Here is a 15,410-nt window from a genome sequence, read left to right as displayed (position 1 = left end):
GACAGTGCTCAATTGCACAGTGCATTACTATTCAACCCCAATCATAACACAGTTCAATTGTGCGCACTATTTTTGGCATCACACTGTTTCAGCTTACACGGTAGTTTCAACGACTGTGTTTGATTTTTTTTTTTTTTTTTTTTTGATTTGTTTCGGTGTCTAGCTAGTTTTAGAACCATTATTATCAACAATGTAGATTGACCCGTTTCCTAAGTTTATTAATATGTTAGTTTGTGTGTTGGTGGTGACTGTAACCTTACCAACAATGTTGTGTTGTTGTTGATAACAATTATTTAAGTTGTAATTAGTTATAAAAGAACCATTTTCATTCCTGTTTTCCCCCAAGTAATTTGTCGTTGCGTATGCTTACTCTGACATCAATAACACTATAGTGAAGTAAATGTTTGACACCGTGCTTTGGGTATAACAATACGGACTTGTAGCCAACATTTCGAAAAAACGCACAACAACGTGGTTTTGCCTGTAGTTTAACGAACTTCGAGGCAAAAACTATTTTTTCCCGTAGTGAAGACGAAATAAACATCAACAACAAAAGTGTTGTTAATTTACCTCATGAATTGATTAATGGTTACTGGAATAAAGCCGACTAAATACAATTATTTTCAGTAGCAAAGCAGAAATAAACATCAACAACAGAAGTGTTGTTAATTTACCTCATGAATTGATTAATGGTTACTGGAATGAAGCCGACTAAATACAATTATTTTCAGTAGCAAAGCAGAAATAAACATCAACAACAGAAGTGTTGTTAATTTACCGCATAAAATTGATTACTGGTTGATGGAGTCAAGCCGACTACGATTCCCCACAGACAAACAATTATGAGAAGATAGGCAAGTGTCAGAAGACTACAAGGGTGTCCAGCCAATATCCGGATAAGGACACCATTTTGTTTCTTTCTTTCTTGTCCTCGTCGGCTGATCAATTGATTGATGGAAGGTGGCGGTTCTTATAAGGCTTCATTAGGTAGCTTCACCTGCATCTAGGAAGTCAATCAAGCAAACAGCTCCCAAGTGTAATAAGTTCCTCGGACAACAACATCCAATATGTAATTAAGAGACACTGAGTGTAGCTTTCAAATTTCTGGATGGAGGAAAGAGTTGTTATCTGCTTTTTTTGTTTACTATACTGGTTGGAAGAGTAGTCACTTGAACTTTTATTGTTGTGCTGTTCTCTGCGTTTTCTGTACAAAAAAAAACCCAAAGAATGATACGCTGATAGACTGACATAGATTGACCCAACCACACAACCAATATACAAACATTACTAACAATAAACTTAAACAGTAAATACCTGCTTTTTGACTTATATCAATGTGATGTGTGGGAAAGAGTTATTTCGATCTCTTCACCAGCCACCCTCGCCAACGAATCTCGATAAATTATCTCAATGTTGTTTGTGTTTTGCTGTCAGCGATTGTTTCAAATTTAATTTCTTCCTAAACAAATCCAGAATGACAGAAGTTTTACATGCAGAACATTTTCTAGAGCCCCTCCCCATGCACTCCTATAACTCGCCCACACCGCAAGACCGCTTATCGGTTTGATATTATACTAAGTGTAAAATACTGACTCCCACAATATTAAGACCTGTACTGCGAAATACACTTTGAAAGTACAAATTCATTCTTTCTGTAAACAAGTTGGCAACATATTATTTGGGATTAATTGTTGCTGCTCTGAACCAATACAACACAAGGGCAAACGTGCAATCCCGTTTACACACAAGCACACAAGTTGACAAACCAATATTGCGGACTTCCCTTTTTCGGCCCAGTGTTTGGCCTTTAATTTAGTCCCAACAAGCTCCGTTTATTTTGCACACACAAACTCAAATGGACGGACGATATAAATACCCGTCACCATACATTTACACACGTTGACTATAGACAAAATGGCTGTGTGGTACGTGTTTTTTTAATCATGTTTAAAGGCACTGTTAGCATACAAAGTTGGAGAGCTGTCGATAGTATACAACATCGTGAGAAACGACTCCCTCTGAATTAACATAGTTTTCGATAAATAATTACATTTCCACTAAATTATTCGAATATTATTTCGAGACCTCCAAATTAGACTGTGAGGTCCCGAAATCAAGCATCCGAAAGCACACAACTTTGTTGTACAAGAGTATTTTTTCCTTCCATTATTATTTCGCTACTTCGACGACCATATGAGTGTTGATAAACACCAAGTGAGAAGACTGGTCTTTGACCCTTACCAAAGGTGTGCAGAGTCTTTAATATACACCAGTATAAACTATTTGTATGTATATCTTTTGTTCAAAATAATGCATATGTACAACGACTACTATAGACAATTTGCTGTAAGCCTATGGGGTTCAACCTGTTTTATTATAAACCGGAACAAGCTATTCGAGTCACATTTTTGAACGAATTTTGATGGTACAATGCTTTGTTCGGTCACAAGTAACTGATCAGTTTAAATTCTTAGGACTAAACCAGTGTTGCTTTCCAAAAAGAAATTGCACTATAATATAATAAGTAAAAAGCTTCTCGGCTACCTTTATCAACATAGCCATGCTCCACGGTACATACAATTCACATGCATAATTGACGATACATTAATATTAACAAGCGAACATAAGCACAAGCCCCAGGCCAATTCCTCGTGATTATACCGTCATTAAAAAACACATTAGACGGCGCTTTGAACTCATATCGGCTAGTGAAACCAATACGTGTTATGGCCTGGTATCTCCACCTATTTATATATATACACCCTGCACGGGTTTTGTCAAAACTTCCAACTTGATCTTTCTGTTCGATCACTGTTCAAAATACCTAGAGGTAATTAGCTTTATTTATGCCTGTCTTTATTTCGTATATATCTTCTACTCTTTACAAATGTATGGCCAGGATTGGGCACGTTTTACAGTATTCCCTTATATACATCAGTAGCCTCTTAAAGTTTCACTAAAAGAGAGTGACACCGATTGACTTTCACGGTCAACAGAGCAAAAATTAATGACATCGCTCGGAAAAGAGAGTGATTTTTTTTTTACTCTTTTACATTAAGAGAGAGTACAATACGATGGTATGCAAATAACACAAATTATGAACAGCTCAATTCGTGTATAAAACAAAAAGAGTAGTAAATTGTTTAAAAAAAAAAAAAAAAAAGTGTGAGATGTGCTCTATGAGTAAATTAACCCCAGTCTAAATATTTGCCTTAAAGGGGTTGGATAGGTTTGGTAATTGAAACCCACTGTCTCATTGGAAATACCATACGACTTTAACATGTGAACTATCAATTCCAAACGTGGTAGCATTGAAATATTCCCGAAATTCCGGAGTCTGTTATGTCCACGCTTGAAGAAAAGTCTGCAATTGGGATTGACAATCTGAGAATTGTTACTATCAGAAACGCTTTTCAGATTATTTGTGAGGGATAAAACATTGTATACTTTATACCATCGTATGCCACTAACTTTAACAGCGATTACTAAATGTTACATTCCCTTTTAAAATTCAATTCTTGCCGAGAAAAGTAATGGTGATCGCCAAACCTACAACACGTTTTGCACCCTTTTAGACAAGACGAATACAGACAAAAGCTGTTCGGTCACCAAATGCCCCCCACACCAAGCCCCACCCCCATTCGTCCAAGGCGAACTACGGCATTTACATTAAGGAAAATGCATGTTTGTTGTATTGTTCCCGTTTCGTTTTGTTTCCCCCTTAGGTGATATTGATTAAACAGCCTCTCTGAGGTTAATGAAGATCAGTCCGCTAATTAACAATCGATTCACGGTTCGTCCAACCCAAGTCCACAGTTGCAAGATAGGTGCTTGTGTTCGTGTCCATTATAATATATATTTTTGTTTAACCCGTAATGTAGCAGTATAAAAACAAAGTATTTAAAATATCAATTAATAATCGCGGCATCAATGGATCTAAGGTGTTTGAGCATGTCGAATACAAGATTTGAGGATAGTTAACACTTGTTGTTAAAGTTGTGTCTTTATAACGAAACAGTTTACCCTTGCATGATGCGACTGCGTACAAAAGTCATAATTATTTAAAGGTGTTCAGAATTGGTAGATCTGACAAAGTGTTTTGAGGAAGTGTTCACGTTTTGTGTAGGCGAACATTACAAACATGAAGTAACGAAGCTTTGGCAATTTGTCTTAACACATTTACTTCATTGTTGGTTGCAAACTTTGAAATCAGCTGTTGCCATTTTTATTTAAAATGTTTGATTTCCTCTTTTTTTCCGAATAATATGACCTCATTCCAGAGGGAACAGTTTAACAGAAAACTTGTTATAAAGTTAATGTGATCAGTAAGATTTAAAAATCAATTATTATATATATATTTTTTTAATACAAAATACCGTATAAAAACTGTTATACTGTTCTATTGTGCAGGCCTACCCCCTTTATATATTAAGCAATTTATTACAGTTTGTTTATTATATAGTAATTGTATTATTTCATGTGGCTGGTGCCAACATGGCTTTCCCCTTGCGTTTTTGTGATACATACCGGATGGTTTAGTTATACCGCATTGCAACCAAATTAACACAGACCTTGACATGTCTTTCATTGTCAGAAACTACATCTAGTGCATACTTTTGTGTCTTTTATCAGGCCCATTGTTCATTATTGTGAGAAATCTTGACAACAACCTTTGCTTTATTTGGCTTTTGTATATTAACATTATTTTCCACAGATGAACGTTTGTGCGCATGCTTTGTGTCCTAGTTTGTCTTTCACTAGTTAATTAATGTTATTTTTGCATTGGGGATCAACAATATCGCTGTTTTGTGTTACTTTATCTTTTGTTATTTTCTTTTTGTGAACGTTTATAACTGATAAAGCATAATGGTAACAAAGACGATTTCAATTAACAGTTGCATGGACGAGCTGTCTCTCGTCATTTATATCAGTATACATTAATGGCATGACAGTAAACTTGTTCTGAAGGGTAATACAAAGGAAACTAAAACTGGTTTCATAAGCCACAAATTATCTGGCTACGTGTCTTAAAAGTACAATGCATGCAACACTATAACCGTATTTACGGTGTGCTTTTTCTCTACCATATAATCCACAAAATATTATATCTATTGTTACGGTTGGCTCGTAAAAAATTAATTGAATGGGTTTCAAAATTATTAGAGAGCACTTCACAAATTACCAATTAGTCAATACATCGTTATTATATTTATTTAATTAAGGTTGGCTGACGTCAATGTTATCTTCATGTACAAAATGTCTAACCCTTTTTTGTCTATCATCATAAATGAGTCCCCAAGGTCTTAAAATTAACATTTGTTGCATTGTTCCGATGTTCTAAGCATAGTAAATAATGACCCTTTGTGATTGCCGTTTGCAGTAGTTGTTGCTTTCTCATCGTCATACACGTATAGCACCTGGCTTATTATTGGCCCGGCCATAATGTAAGATGGATTTGTTTAATAAAATAAAATTGTGATGGCCTTACCGTTGTGGAGGTCTGAAATACTATGAGAATGACCAGTACCAGACGTATCTTCAAGATATCTTGATTGACAGTGTATTTGATTATTCTTACAGAGGTCATCAACCCAGTATGGTAATTTGGCGAGTTTGCAAGTTGTCTATCATTATTATTAGCTGTTCCGACCTACCGTCGGAACAGGTATTGTTTTCGTCGAGATTTTTATTATTTTTATTATTATTATTATTATTATTATTATTATTAGCTGTTCCGACCTACCGTCGGAACAGGTATTGTTTTCGTCGAGATTTTTATTATTTTTATTATTATTATTATTATTATTATTATTATTATTATTATTATTATTCTTTGTTTCCGCCAAAACCGCATAGCATTTGTACACGCTCTTTATTTAAGTCTATTCTCTCAGACCATAAGTTCAGAAGAGTGAAATCATATACCAAATTGAAGCTTAGAACATAAGCTTTACTCTAAATGTAAACAAAATTAAAAAATCTTAATTAATTAGCTACGTAATCTTCATTTTAACATAACTGGATGCAGTCGCTTCCATGTTATTGTTAAATATTCTCTTTGGTAAATGCCATACAGTATGTAACTATCATGAGTTGTGACTTCTTGAGAGGAAGTCTACTCATTCTGTTTTCCCACCATCGTTCAGAACCCATAACAATCTAACCGAGTTCCGGGCCCATATACTTTGCACGCGACAAAGTACGAAGGTTTAAGAATTTCGTTCAAACGAACGTGCGTAATTGAATAGGGGTTTTTGACGACGACGACACACCATCGTGTCCACAGATTTACACTAAACTTAAACAGTTTGAAGATAATGATAGTTGAAAGCTTCCCCTAAAACATTACTTGCTGTGGTGTTGTAGTTTTTGACAAATTAGTAAAAAAACTGTCAACGTATGACTGGGACCGAGTTGGTTTGGGACCGAGTTGACCGGGTTCGTTTTTGAGAAACGAGTGAAAAAACTGTCAACGTATGACTGGGACCGAGTTGATTTGGGACCGAGTTGACCAGGTTCGTTTCAGGCGACGAGCGTGGACGACGAAAATAGAACGCCTGGGATTTGGACTCATTTACGGGTGAAGTCACCTTGTTTGCGCCGGGGACCATTTGCCTAAACTAATTCAAGTATTTCGCTTTCTTTTCGGAAATTATACCATGCCATACAAAAACTCTTTGGCAGGAATACAAAAGCAGCGATTTTATTATGCTTGCGGATGAGTGGGTCATTTGTATAGAGCTGCTTATAATAAATAGGCAAAACATTTTGCTTTATAAAAATGCAGAAGTTGAGCAGAATACCTGGATTCACGACTTGTACAAAATGAGGAATGGTATTTGCTGTGTTTAGCTGCTTTTTGTGTTTTAAAAGCTATTATGTAGTTTGGTCTGGTCCTGTGCCAATGACTTTTTAAAGGAAGAAACGCAGCGCTTACGTAATCAGGGAATTGTGCTTACGCTAAGCGTAATTAACAGCCTAGCAGGGAATGTGTTCTTGAGCGTCACAATTCGCAACAAAAAAAATTACTACAGTTGACTAATTGTGCTCAATTCCTGTGAAACTGTCACTACAAAAACAGTGACTTAAAAATTTGATTTGCAATCACAGGACAACCGTGCTTTATATTTAGTTGTGCAAAAGTAGGCTGGGGCGACTAGTGTGCTTAAGTGTTAAAGTCGCCACTACAAATTATTAGAGAGGTTTCGCAAGCGTGCGGATACAGATACGGATACGGATATGATAACCGAAACCGTTCACATCAGCCATATGTTGAACTTTGTTTCACTTGAGTCGCTCGCATTCATCATGAGTGTTTTTCTGACATACGTATGACCGATTAGAGACCCCGCGTTTTATACACTACATTTTCTCATCTTTTTGCTTGCAATTGACTAAACAAATTCTATCTATATCAAGCACGATGTGAAAGCTATTCCGTGGAAAATATTTTTGATCGAGGACAAAAATACAACTAAAAATCTGCAAAACAGTATCCATTTATCTACGACGTGTATAAGCTCCCGTATCCTGTACGAACGTATATGCAAAATACGATAGTCGCGGATACGCGTCACTTGAACACACAAAGTGTCGACGTATCGGTATCTGTATGTTTATCTGTACACTTGCGAAACCTCTCTATTATTTGAGTCGCGACTACTGTTTTTCTCTACTCCATTATAATCATGCCCACACGTTGACTACAAAATTAGTCCCGACTACCTGTTTGGTGAAACAGTTGTGTTGCTTACTACTAATCGCAACATAATTAATGTTGCGCTTGCAGCACATTGTGGCACAAATCTTGAGAATCCGTAATTTATCTCGACAAGTGTCGTAGTTGGGTTTGAGGTGCGACTAGTCGAGTAGTAAATTTCACTAGTCACCTAGGCCTATCATGATGGGAACTTGCATACTGAACAATCCTGTGCGAATGGGCCCAATATGTTCTGCTCTGGAAGCAAATATTCAGTGCTAAGCAGAAGCAGTGTTCTCTGCGCTTACGTCAAGCGAAATAGACTACTAAGCAGGGATTTATTTTGTTTGTGTGCTTCCAAGCTCGCACTTTGTATTCCGTGCTTGCACAGTAAGCAGAAAATGGTGATCGTAAGCGCAGAGTTTGGTGGCCGTTAAGAGTTAAGCGAAATGTTAAATCAAACATCAAACCACTGACCAAATACAAGGATTTTATCCTTAATGTAGTTTTTTTGTGACATGACATTGGACTCTTAAATTACTGCATTAAACTCAAGAAACCAACAAATCAAACAATCCTGAGTCAAATATTAGTTTTATTTACATTTATTAAACTTTTTAAATGAACTTTTTGAGATAAACATTTGACTAGTAATAACATCTCCTCTAGTATACAGACCACTCATATTACATACCGCCCTCTAGTGACAGTAAAAAATATTTAATGGAAGACAACAATAGCAAATTTGTAAACGCTTTTTGTTTCAGCCTATTCTCCTAAACCATAACTTGAAAAGAGTTATATCATATATAAAATTAAAGACTAGGACCTAAGCTTAATTCCTCATGTAATTTTGTTTTTAAATTCTTGATTAATTAACAACGTGACCCTCATTTGCATATTTAATTGGGAAATCTTGAAATCTTTGTAACACCATATCTCAAGAAGTACACGGCCGTTTAACAGACTGTTTGTAGTTATTGACTCCTTGGGGATTGGAGATAATATTAATTTTGAAAAACCGTGACCTCGAGTTGACCTCTACTTCCGGGTCAACCGGAAGTGGGACCATATCTCAAGTACTGTACAACCGATTTTCAAACTTTTTTCAGTTTTAGACCCCTAAGGCGTTAAAAATATACTTTGAAAAACCGTGACCTCAAGTTGACCTCTAATTCGAGGTCAACCGGAAGTGGGACCATATCTCAAGAAGTACAGGGCCAATTTCTAACCTGTTTTTAAACTGAACATTTGACTAGAAAAAAGGAGATGTTGATAGTAAGACCACTCATCTTACATACCGCCCTCTATTGACCAGTAACAATATTTAATGGAAGAAAACCAAAGCATAGTTTGTAAACGTTTTTTGTTTAAGCCTTATCTCCCAAACCATAATACGAAAGAGTGCGTTTATTATACCAAACTGAAGCTCAGAACATAAGCTTAACTTCAAATGTATTTTTGTTTATTCTTACTTAGTTACCCACGTGACCCTCATTTGCATATTTAATTGCAAAATCTTTGTAGCACAATATCTCAAGAAGTACAGGGCCGATTCTTACCCTGTTTGTAGTTAAAGACTACTTGGGGATTGGCGATTAATTTGGAAAAACCGTGACCTCAAGTTGACCTCTACTTCCGGGTCAACCGGAAGTGGGACCATATCTCAAGTACTATACAACCGATTTTCATTTTTTTTCAGTTTTAGACCCCTTACGCGTTAAAATAAACTTTGAAACACCATGACCCCAGGTTGACCCCTACTTCCTGGTCAAGGTTTACCCTTACTTTCTGGTCAACCGGAGGTGGGACCATATCTCAAGTACTAAACAACAGATTTTCAAACTTTTTGAGTTATAAACTCCTTGGGCATTCAAGATTAGTTTGAAACAACTTTGACCCTATGTTGACCTTTACTTCCGGGTCATTGCAGATTAGTCTTTGGTAGCTGTGAGACCATGTTGACCTTTACTTATGGGTCAACCGGTGTGACCTTATATCAAGAGCTACAAAACTTTTTTGAAACTTTTTTTTTCAGTTATAGATTCCTTGGGCAATGAAGCACATAATCCAAGCAAAACAACACGGAACAGCTTCGTGTTTGTTCACAAACACTTAGTGTCTGGTTATTATTATTATTATCAGTATTATTTATTAGAACAATACAAGTTGCAACAATCAAGTTACAAAAGCACAATACAGAATATCAACGCAATACAAAAACTTAAAATCGTAAAAAAAAAAAAAAACAATACCGGCTCCAGTGTTAATGAATGTTAAATTTGCAAACTATCTGGTGTTATGTGTGTAAGCACTGTTTGCCCATTTCAGTCAGATTACTCGAATTGTATTAGTGTCATAGCTCCAGTTTAGTGAGTACCCGCACGCGCATGCAACCCTCCCAAGTGTAAACCGAAACTTTGGGACCTATACGATTACCATGCATATTTTATTTGAACTGTAACTTTCTTGTTTGTCAACTTTTCGTTTGTTTAATTAAGGATAATCTTACCCTGTTTGAATGTGTACATCTACCATACGTACTACCTATTGTTTTCAATGTGCTTGTTGGCGTAAAGCGGTCTCTTGCGCCACCCTACTCAGACACATACCAACAAAATACTCAAACACAAGAACAGAAAACATTGACAACAAATTAGAAATACAAACAAACCACATTTTTAATGGAAGTGCCCAATCATTTTTCTGTAACAATCTTACAGTCCTGCCCGCTACATGTCCACCTTCACGAGCTAAATAGTGACACAAACAATATGAAGACGAACAGAGTATAGGCTAGTTTGAAACGTCGATACCACACCGGCTCTTCCCAGAGCCAGCACTCACACAAAATAGATTTACACACGGGTTGTACTATTAATTGTGATATTATTCCTATGAACAATGGTTTGTTCTAACCACCTAAAAGACAATGACCGAAACTCGACCCTCAAAGTCCAGGAAGAACGATAATAGTAACACTTCTGAACGAAGATTTATAACCCCTTTAAAGATAAATACCCCAACCCTAAGGTAGAGATCTATTTGGGCATTACGCATAATTGGAGACTTTATCTTGACCCTGAAGCCTGAATTTGTAGCTTGGACAAATCCCTCTGTCACTCAGTTAAACAGAACTTGAATTAAGGGGGTGATTTATGGAGGGGCTGAAACAACAAAATTGACTTGCTTGCGAGTTTCGATTTTCACTTTCCTTCGAATTCACTTTCAAGCTGACCTAATTATAATACAAAAGGAACGGTAAAGGAAAAGTGCACTTTCTGTAATCGAATGGAACTTCGGGATCTATTGCTTCTTTTAAAAACCCGATATTTGTTTCTGTAAAAATAAATCAATTTTTTTTTTACAGAAATGCAATATCATGTTATTTTTCTTATAGTGTTTTATGATGCACTTTTACAAAACACATATCAATTTATGAGACGTGTTAGTCTGGCAATATAACCAGAGATGAAGTCGGAATATTCCATATTTTCATCACAAACAAATAGAGTATTATTTCCAGGCTAACTTCCAGGTTTTCTGGCCTTCCTTAGATGCCTTCGAAATGAAAAATAGAACACAAAATATAAATATGTGTATATATAACGTACTGTTGCAAACTGTTTATCAACAAAATATGCATACTGTGTAACCCGACGTTTCGACCTAAGTAAGGCCTCTCTCGAATGCTACAATTGTTATTTTATTTCATACTATATCAATAATAATACAACAATCAATACAATGACTCGTGAAACTTGTTGTGTAACTGCTCATAACACGAAGTCTTGTCTATAAGTGATGTTTCATCTACTAAAGTGTTGAACCCATTTTATTGATGAATATCTACCCGTTCGAGTCCTACATAAAAAAGGCTTTCTCGTCTGCAATTTTAATTATGAAAGATTGATTTTGCCGGTACCACTTTCCCTCTGGCAAAGAACTAAAACAAAATACCAGAAAAAAAAGAAAAACAAACATGTTTGAAACGTTTGAGGATAATTGCCTCCGGGCGTAATATTAATCTGGTTGTTTTGACGTGCAGACATATGTTGCTTTCAATACAAACCTACAGCGTGATACCAGGTACTCGTTCCTTTGCAAGTATTTTATTATTCTTGTACCACTCACTGCAAAATAAAATAGAAACTGACATTTTCTAAAACTCAAATGTTCAAACTCACAGTATACTTTGCATGCTGCCATTTATTTGTCCACGTTTAACAAATGCCGCTGCTTGATAAAGCTTATCATTTACCGTCAACCTTCATTCCCGTGCTTCGTTACCGTGCCATTCAAATCGCAAGTTAATGACATTTTCACTTTGCCTGTAGCCACTCATGACGTAGTTAGGATACAGGGGGCGGGCTTTACCGGTCGAAGTAAAATCATTCGAGTCAGAAGCTTGAGCCTCACTCATCACAGCGGATAGATACCTGACGGATGCTGTGAGGAAGAGTTCTCCAGTCTTGAAGAAACGTAACTAAAGAACACCACCTTTGCTAGAGTGAGGGGTCACTGTTTTACGAACCATCCCATGGCACCAATGTTGCTGTGTGGGGCGACGGTTCGCTCCCGTTACAATTACTGACTTTTTGTGCTTCAGATCAAATAAAAATACCTGCTTTGTTTATCACCTCTTTCAGCTTCGATAAAGAACCAACCATGACGGACTCGCAAGCATTTGTTACGGATATCGCTACGACAATGGTGGAGGTGTATGGACCAACCAACTTGACTAGCTTGTTTGACAGCACAAGCTCTTACATCAGTGGGCCGTGTACCGAGGGTAACTCCAGCCTCGGGGATGGGGTAACTCCGTCTGGTATGACCCCTGGGTTGCAGTTCCCTGATTCCTTTTTAAACCCAATCCGGATTGTCATGCCCATCATTATGGCCATCATTTCCATCATCGGGCTAGTGGGTAACGGCACTGTCCTCTGTATCATCTTCAAATATCGAGAGATGCAGAACATTACCAACTATTTTATCGCTAATCTGGCACTGACGGATGTTGCCATGCTGGGCATCTGCGCTATTCCCACTGCGGCTGGTCTAGCAGGAATGAAAATGGAGGAAGGACTGTGCAAGGGTGTTAACTACATGCAGTTTGTGAGTATATGCAATTTAAGTTGTAATTTAAATGTGATATACGCGTCTCTAAATGTTGTGGAGTTATTAGGGGCCTGTTTAGCTCCGCAAAACTGTCACTTTCGTCCCAACACTGTAAAGGCTTGCAGTTGGATGAGTTTTCTGCTACAAGGGATTGAGGGTGGGGGAGGGGGGTGTACCACATTGAGTCGCAAGCGCAACGGTCTACTTTTTTTAAAGAGAGCTTCGCGGTTTAGCACCGTTTACAACATTTAATTTTGAGTAGTGGATGTTCTTAAAGGCAGTGTACACTATTGGTAATCACTAACAATAATTCTTAGCATAAAACCTTTCTTGGTGACGAGTAATGGGGAGAGGTTGGTAGTATATAATATTGTGAGAAACGGCTCCCTCTGAAGGGACGTAGTATTCGAGGAAGAAGCAATTTTCTTCGAATTTGATTTCTAGACCTCAGATTTAGAATTTGAGGTCTCGAAATCAAGCATCAGAAAGCACACAACTTTGTGTGACAAGGTTTTTTCTTGTTTCATTATTATCTCGCAACTTTGATGACCGATTGAGCTCAAATTTCACAGGTTTGTTAGTTCATGCATATGATGAGATACAGCAAGTGAGAAGATTAGTCTTTGCACTTAGCAATTGTGTCTACTGTCTTAAAAAAAACAACCCTTGGTTGACAAATTTCTCACACTTTTTTTGTCTTCACATTCTCCCCCGAAAAGCGCGCCAGACAGAACAAAACAATTCCTGCTTATCGATCTCACCTAGGTCTGTTTTGCTTCACTTTTTAGGGACCTGCCTAGGACTGTATATGCTGCACGAACAATTTTTCAATCACAACAAATTAAAGCTTAATAAATTGGGTTGGAGAACAACAAGTTCCGACCTTCACGAAGTCGTACGTATATCTTTCTTTCCTGACTATCCGTCAGATGCAAGTTGCCAAAATTTCATCAGAATTTGTATCATCCGTAATCAATTCACACACGACAGACAGATAAGTTATTTGGTTTTATTTTGTGAAGGAACCAACCATAAAACAATAAAGACAAGTCTTTGATTGGGGGATCGATTGCACAACGATATAAGACTGGTTTCAACTGAGGACTAGTCCTCTGCCGTCGATTTCACAAAGAGTTAGGACTCGTCTTATTTCGAGTTAGGACGAGTAACTCTTCCTAACTTAGCTCTAATCTTTAGGTCTGCATGCTACAGTGCAGGGTTGGGACTCATCCTAAGTCCTAAGATTAGTCTTAAGTTAGGAAGAGTTTTGTGAAATCGACGGCTGGAGACATTTATATTACAAACGCAAGGCTATAGTCCTAAGGACGAGTAACTCGACCTGTCCCGAGAGAGTTTAGTCGGAACTCTTTGTAAAATTCATCCTTGGAACGATGTATGGGGAGGGGTGGGTAGGGGGCTATATATTCTCAATTAGGTTCTACGGGGAACAAATGGGGGGGGGGGGGTAAACCTCAACGACGTTTAAAACACGACGTTTGTAACTATTAGTTCTCTGTTGGCGGGACAGACGTATCCCCATGTTCGGGCACTGGCCGGTTGACCAGTCTTTTTCTTAGTCTTTTTCTTCCACTCTGTGCTTTTTAATATGTGTTCTGCGCCTTTGATATTTTGTATGTAAGGGGCGCAATATAGTTGTTTAATATTACTATTATTATTTAACATATCACAGCAGAGAAAAATAGAGTAACAAGGGCAGATCCCGGCAAAATCCACAATTAGGGTGCCGATGCTACCCTGCAAATAAAAGATGTTTAAAACATATCAGAACAAATTAAATGAGGTGAGAGAGTCACGAGCAAACAAACATAATTATACAGTTTGTTTTAGGAAACAATCGAAAAGAAAAATAAGCAATAATAAAAACACCAATTCAACTACAAAATCTTGTCTGTGTTTTATGTCGCAAAGTAAGAGCGCCTTAACCCAAACATATTGAACGATCACATAGCAGAATCCTGCACGAATCGCAAAATGACATTTGGACCCTTTTTAATAATTTTTTGCTTTAACGAGTCAATTCGTTTACTACACATGTTTTGACACTTGGCTGAAACAAGTGCCTTCCGAGTTGGCTCAAAATGTACTTACTGTGCCCCATTGACCTGGTATGGAACACATTAAAGATGCTATGTCTGATTTCTGGCCGATTTGACCCCAAAATTTTAATTTAAGATTCAATAGGTATTTTGATGGGGGTCGAGAAAGTTACAAGCTTTCATTTGAGCCATTGCTCGAAAAAGTCCGCCAATTATTAGTAGCAGTAAAAGAAAGTGCTCAAAATTAGTTTTTGTCGGGATCCCGACATTATATCACGTGACCAATTCTTATGTGTTTTATAAGAAACGTTTCAAATTTGTTTCATGGTTCCTGACCATTAAAAGTAAAAGTTAACCTTTTTTTCGTTAGAGCGGGTGAAACTCTTTAAAATACCATTCACACACAAAAAAAATATTTGTTTTAATGTTTGGGGACAAAAATCTTACATAGCATCTTTAATTGTCGTTAATGAGTTGCCCCAGTTTCTTCACAGAGTGCAAGTGTTCAATAATATGAATACAAAAACGAACTAAAA

At 37.1% G+C, this 15,410-nt stretch overlaps 1 protein-coding gene across 2 annotated transcripts in view; it reads left to right on the top strand.

Moving 5' to 3' along the window:
- Nucleotides 1-15,410, top strand: part of LOC117295759 (G-protein coupled receptor 54-like) — a 66,439-nt gene that overhangs the window by 10,985 nt on the left and 40,044 nt on the right. For both annotated transcript variants that reach the window (XM_033778496.1, XM_033778495.1), the window contains exon 2: nucleotides 12,349-12,814. In XM_033778496.1, coding sequence (XP_033634387.1) covers nucleotides 12,368-12,814 — 447 coding nt within the window. In that variant the 5' untranslated portion in view covers nucleotides 12,349-12,367. The remainder of the gene's footprint in view (nucleotides 1-12,348; nucleotides 12,815-15,410) is intronic.

Source organism: Asterias rubens, chromosome 10, assembly GCF_902459465.1.
Source record: "Asterias rubens chromosome 10, eAstRub1.3, whole genome shotgun sequence".
Classification (NCBI taxonomy): domain Eukaryota; kingdom Metazoa; phylum Echinodermata; class Asteroidea; order Forcipulatida; family Asteriidae; genus Asterias; species Asterias rubens.
The sequence above is the reverse complement of the archived record's forward strand: the minus strand, read 5'-3'. Positions and strand labels throughout refer to the sequence as shown.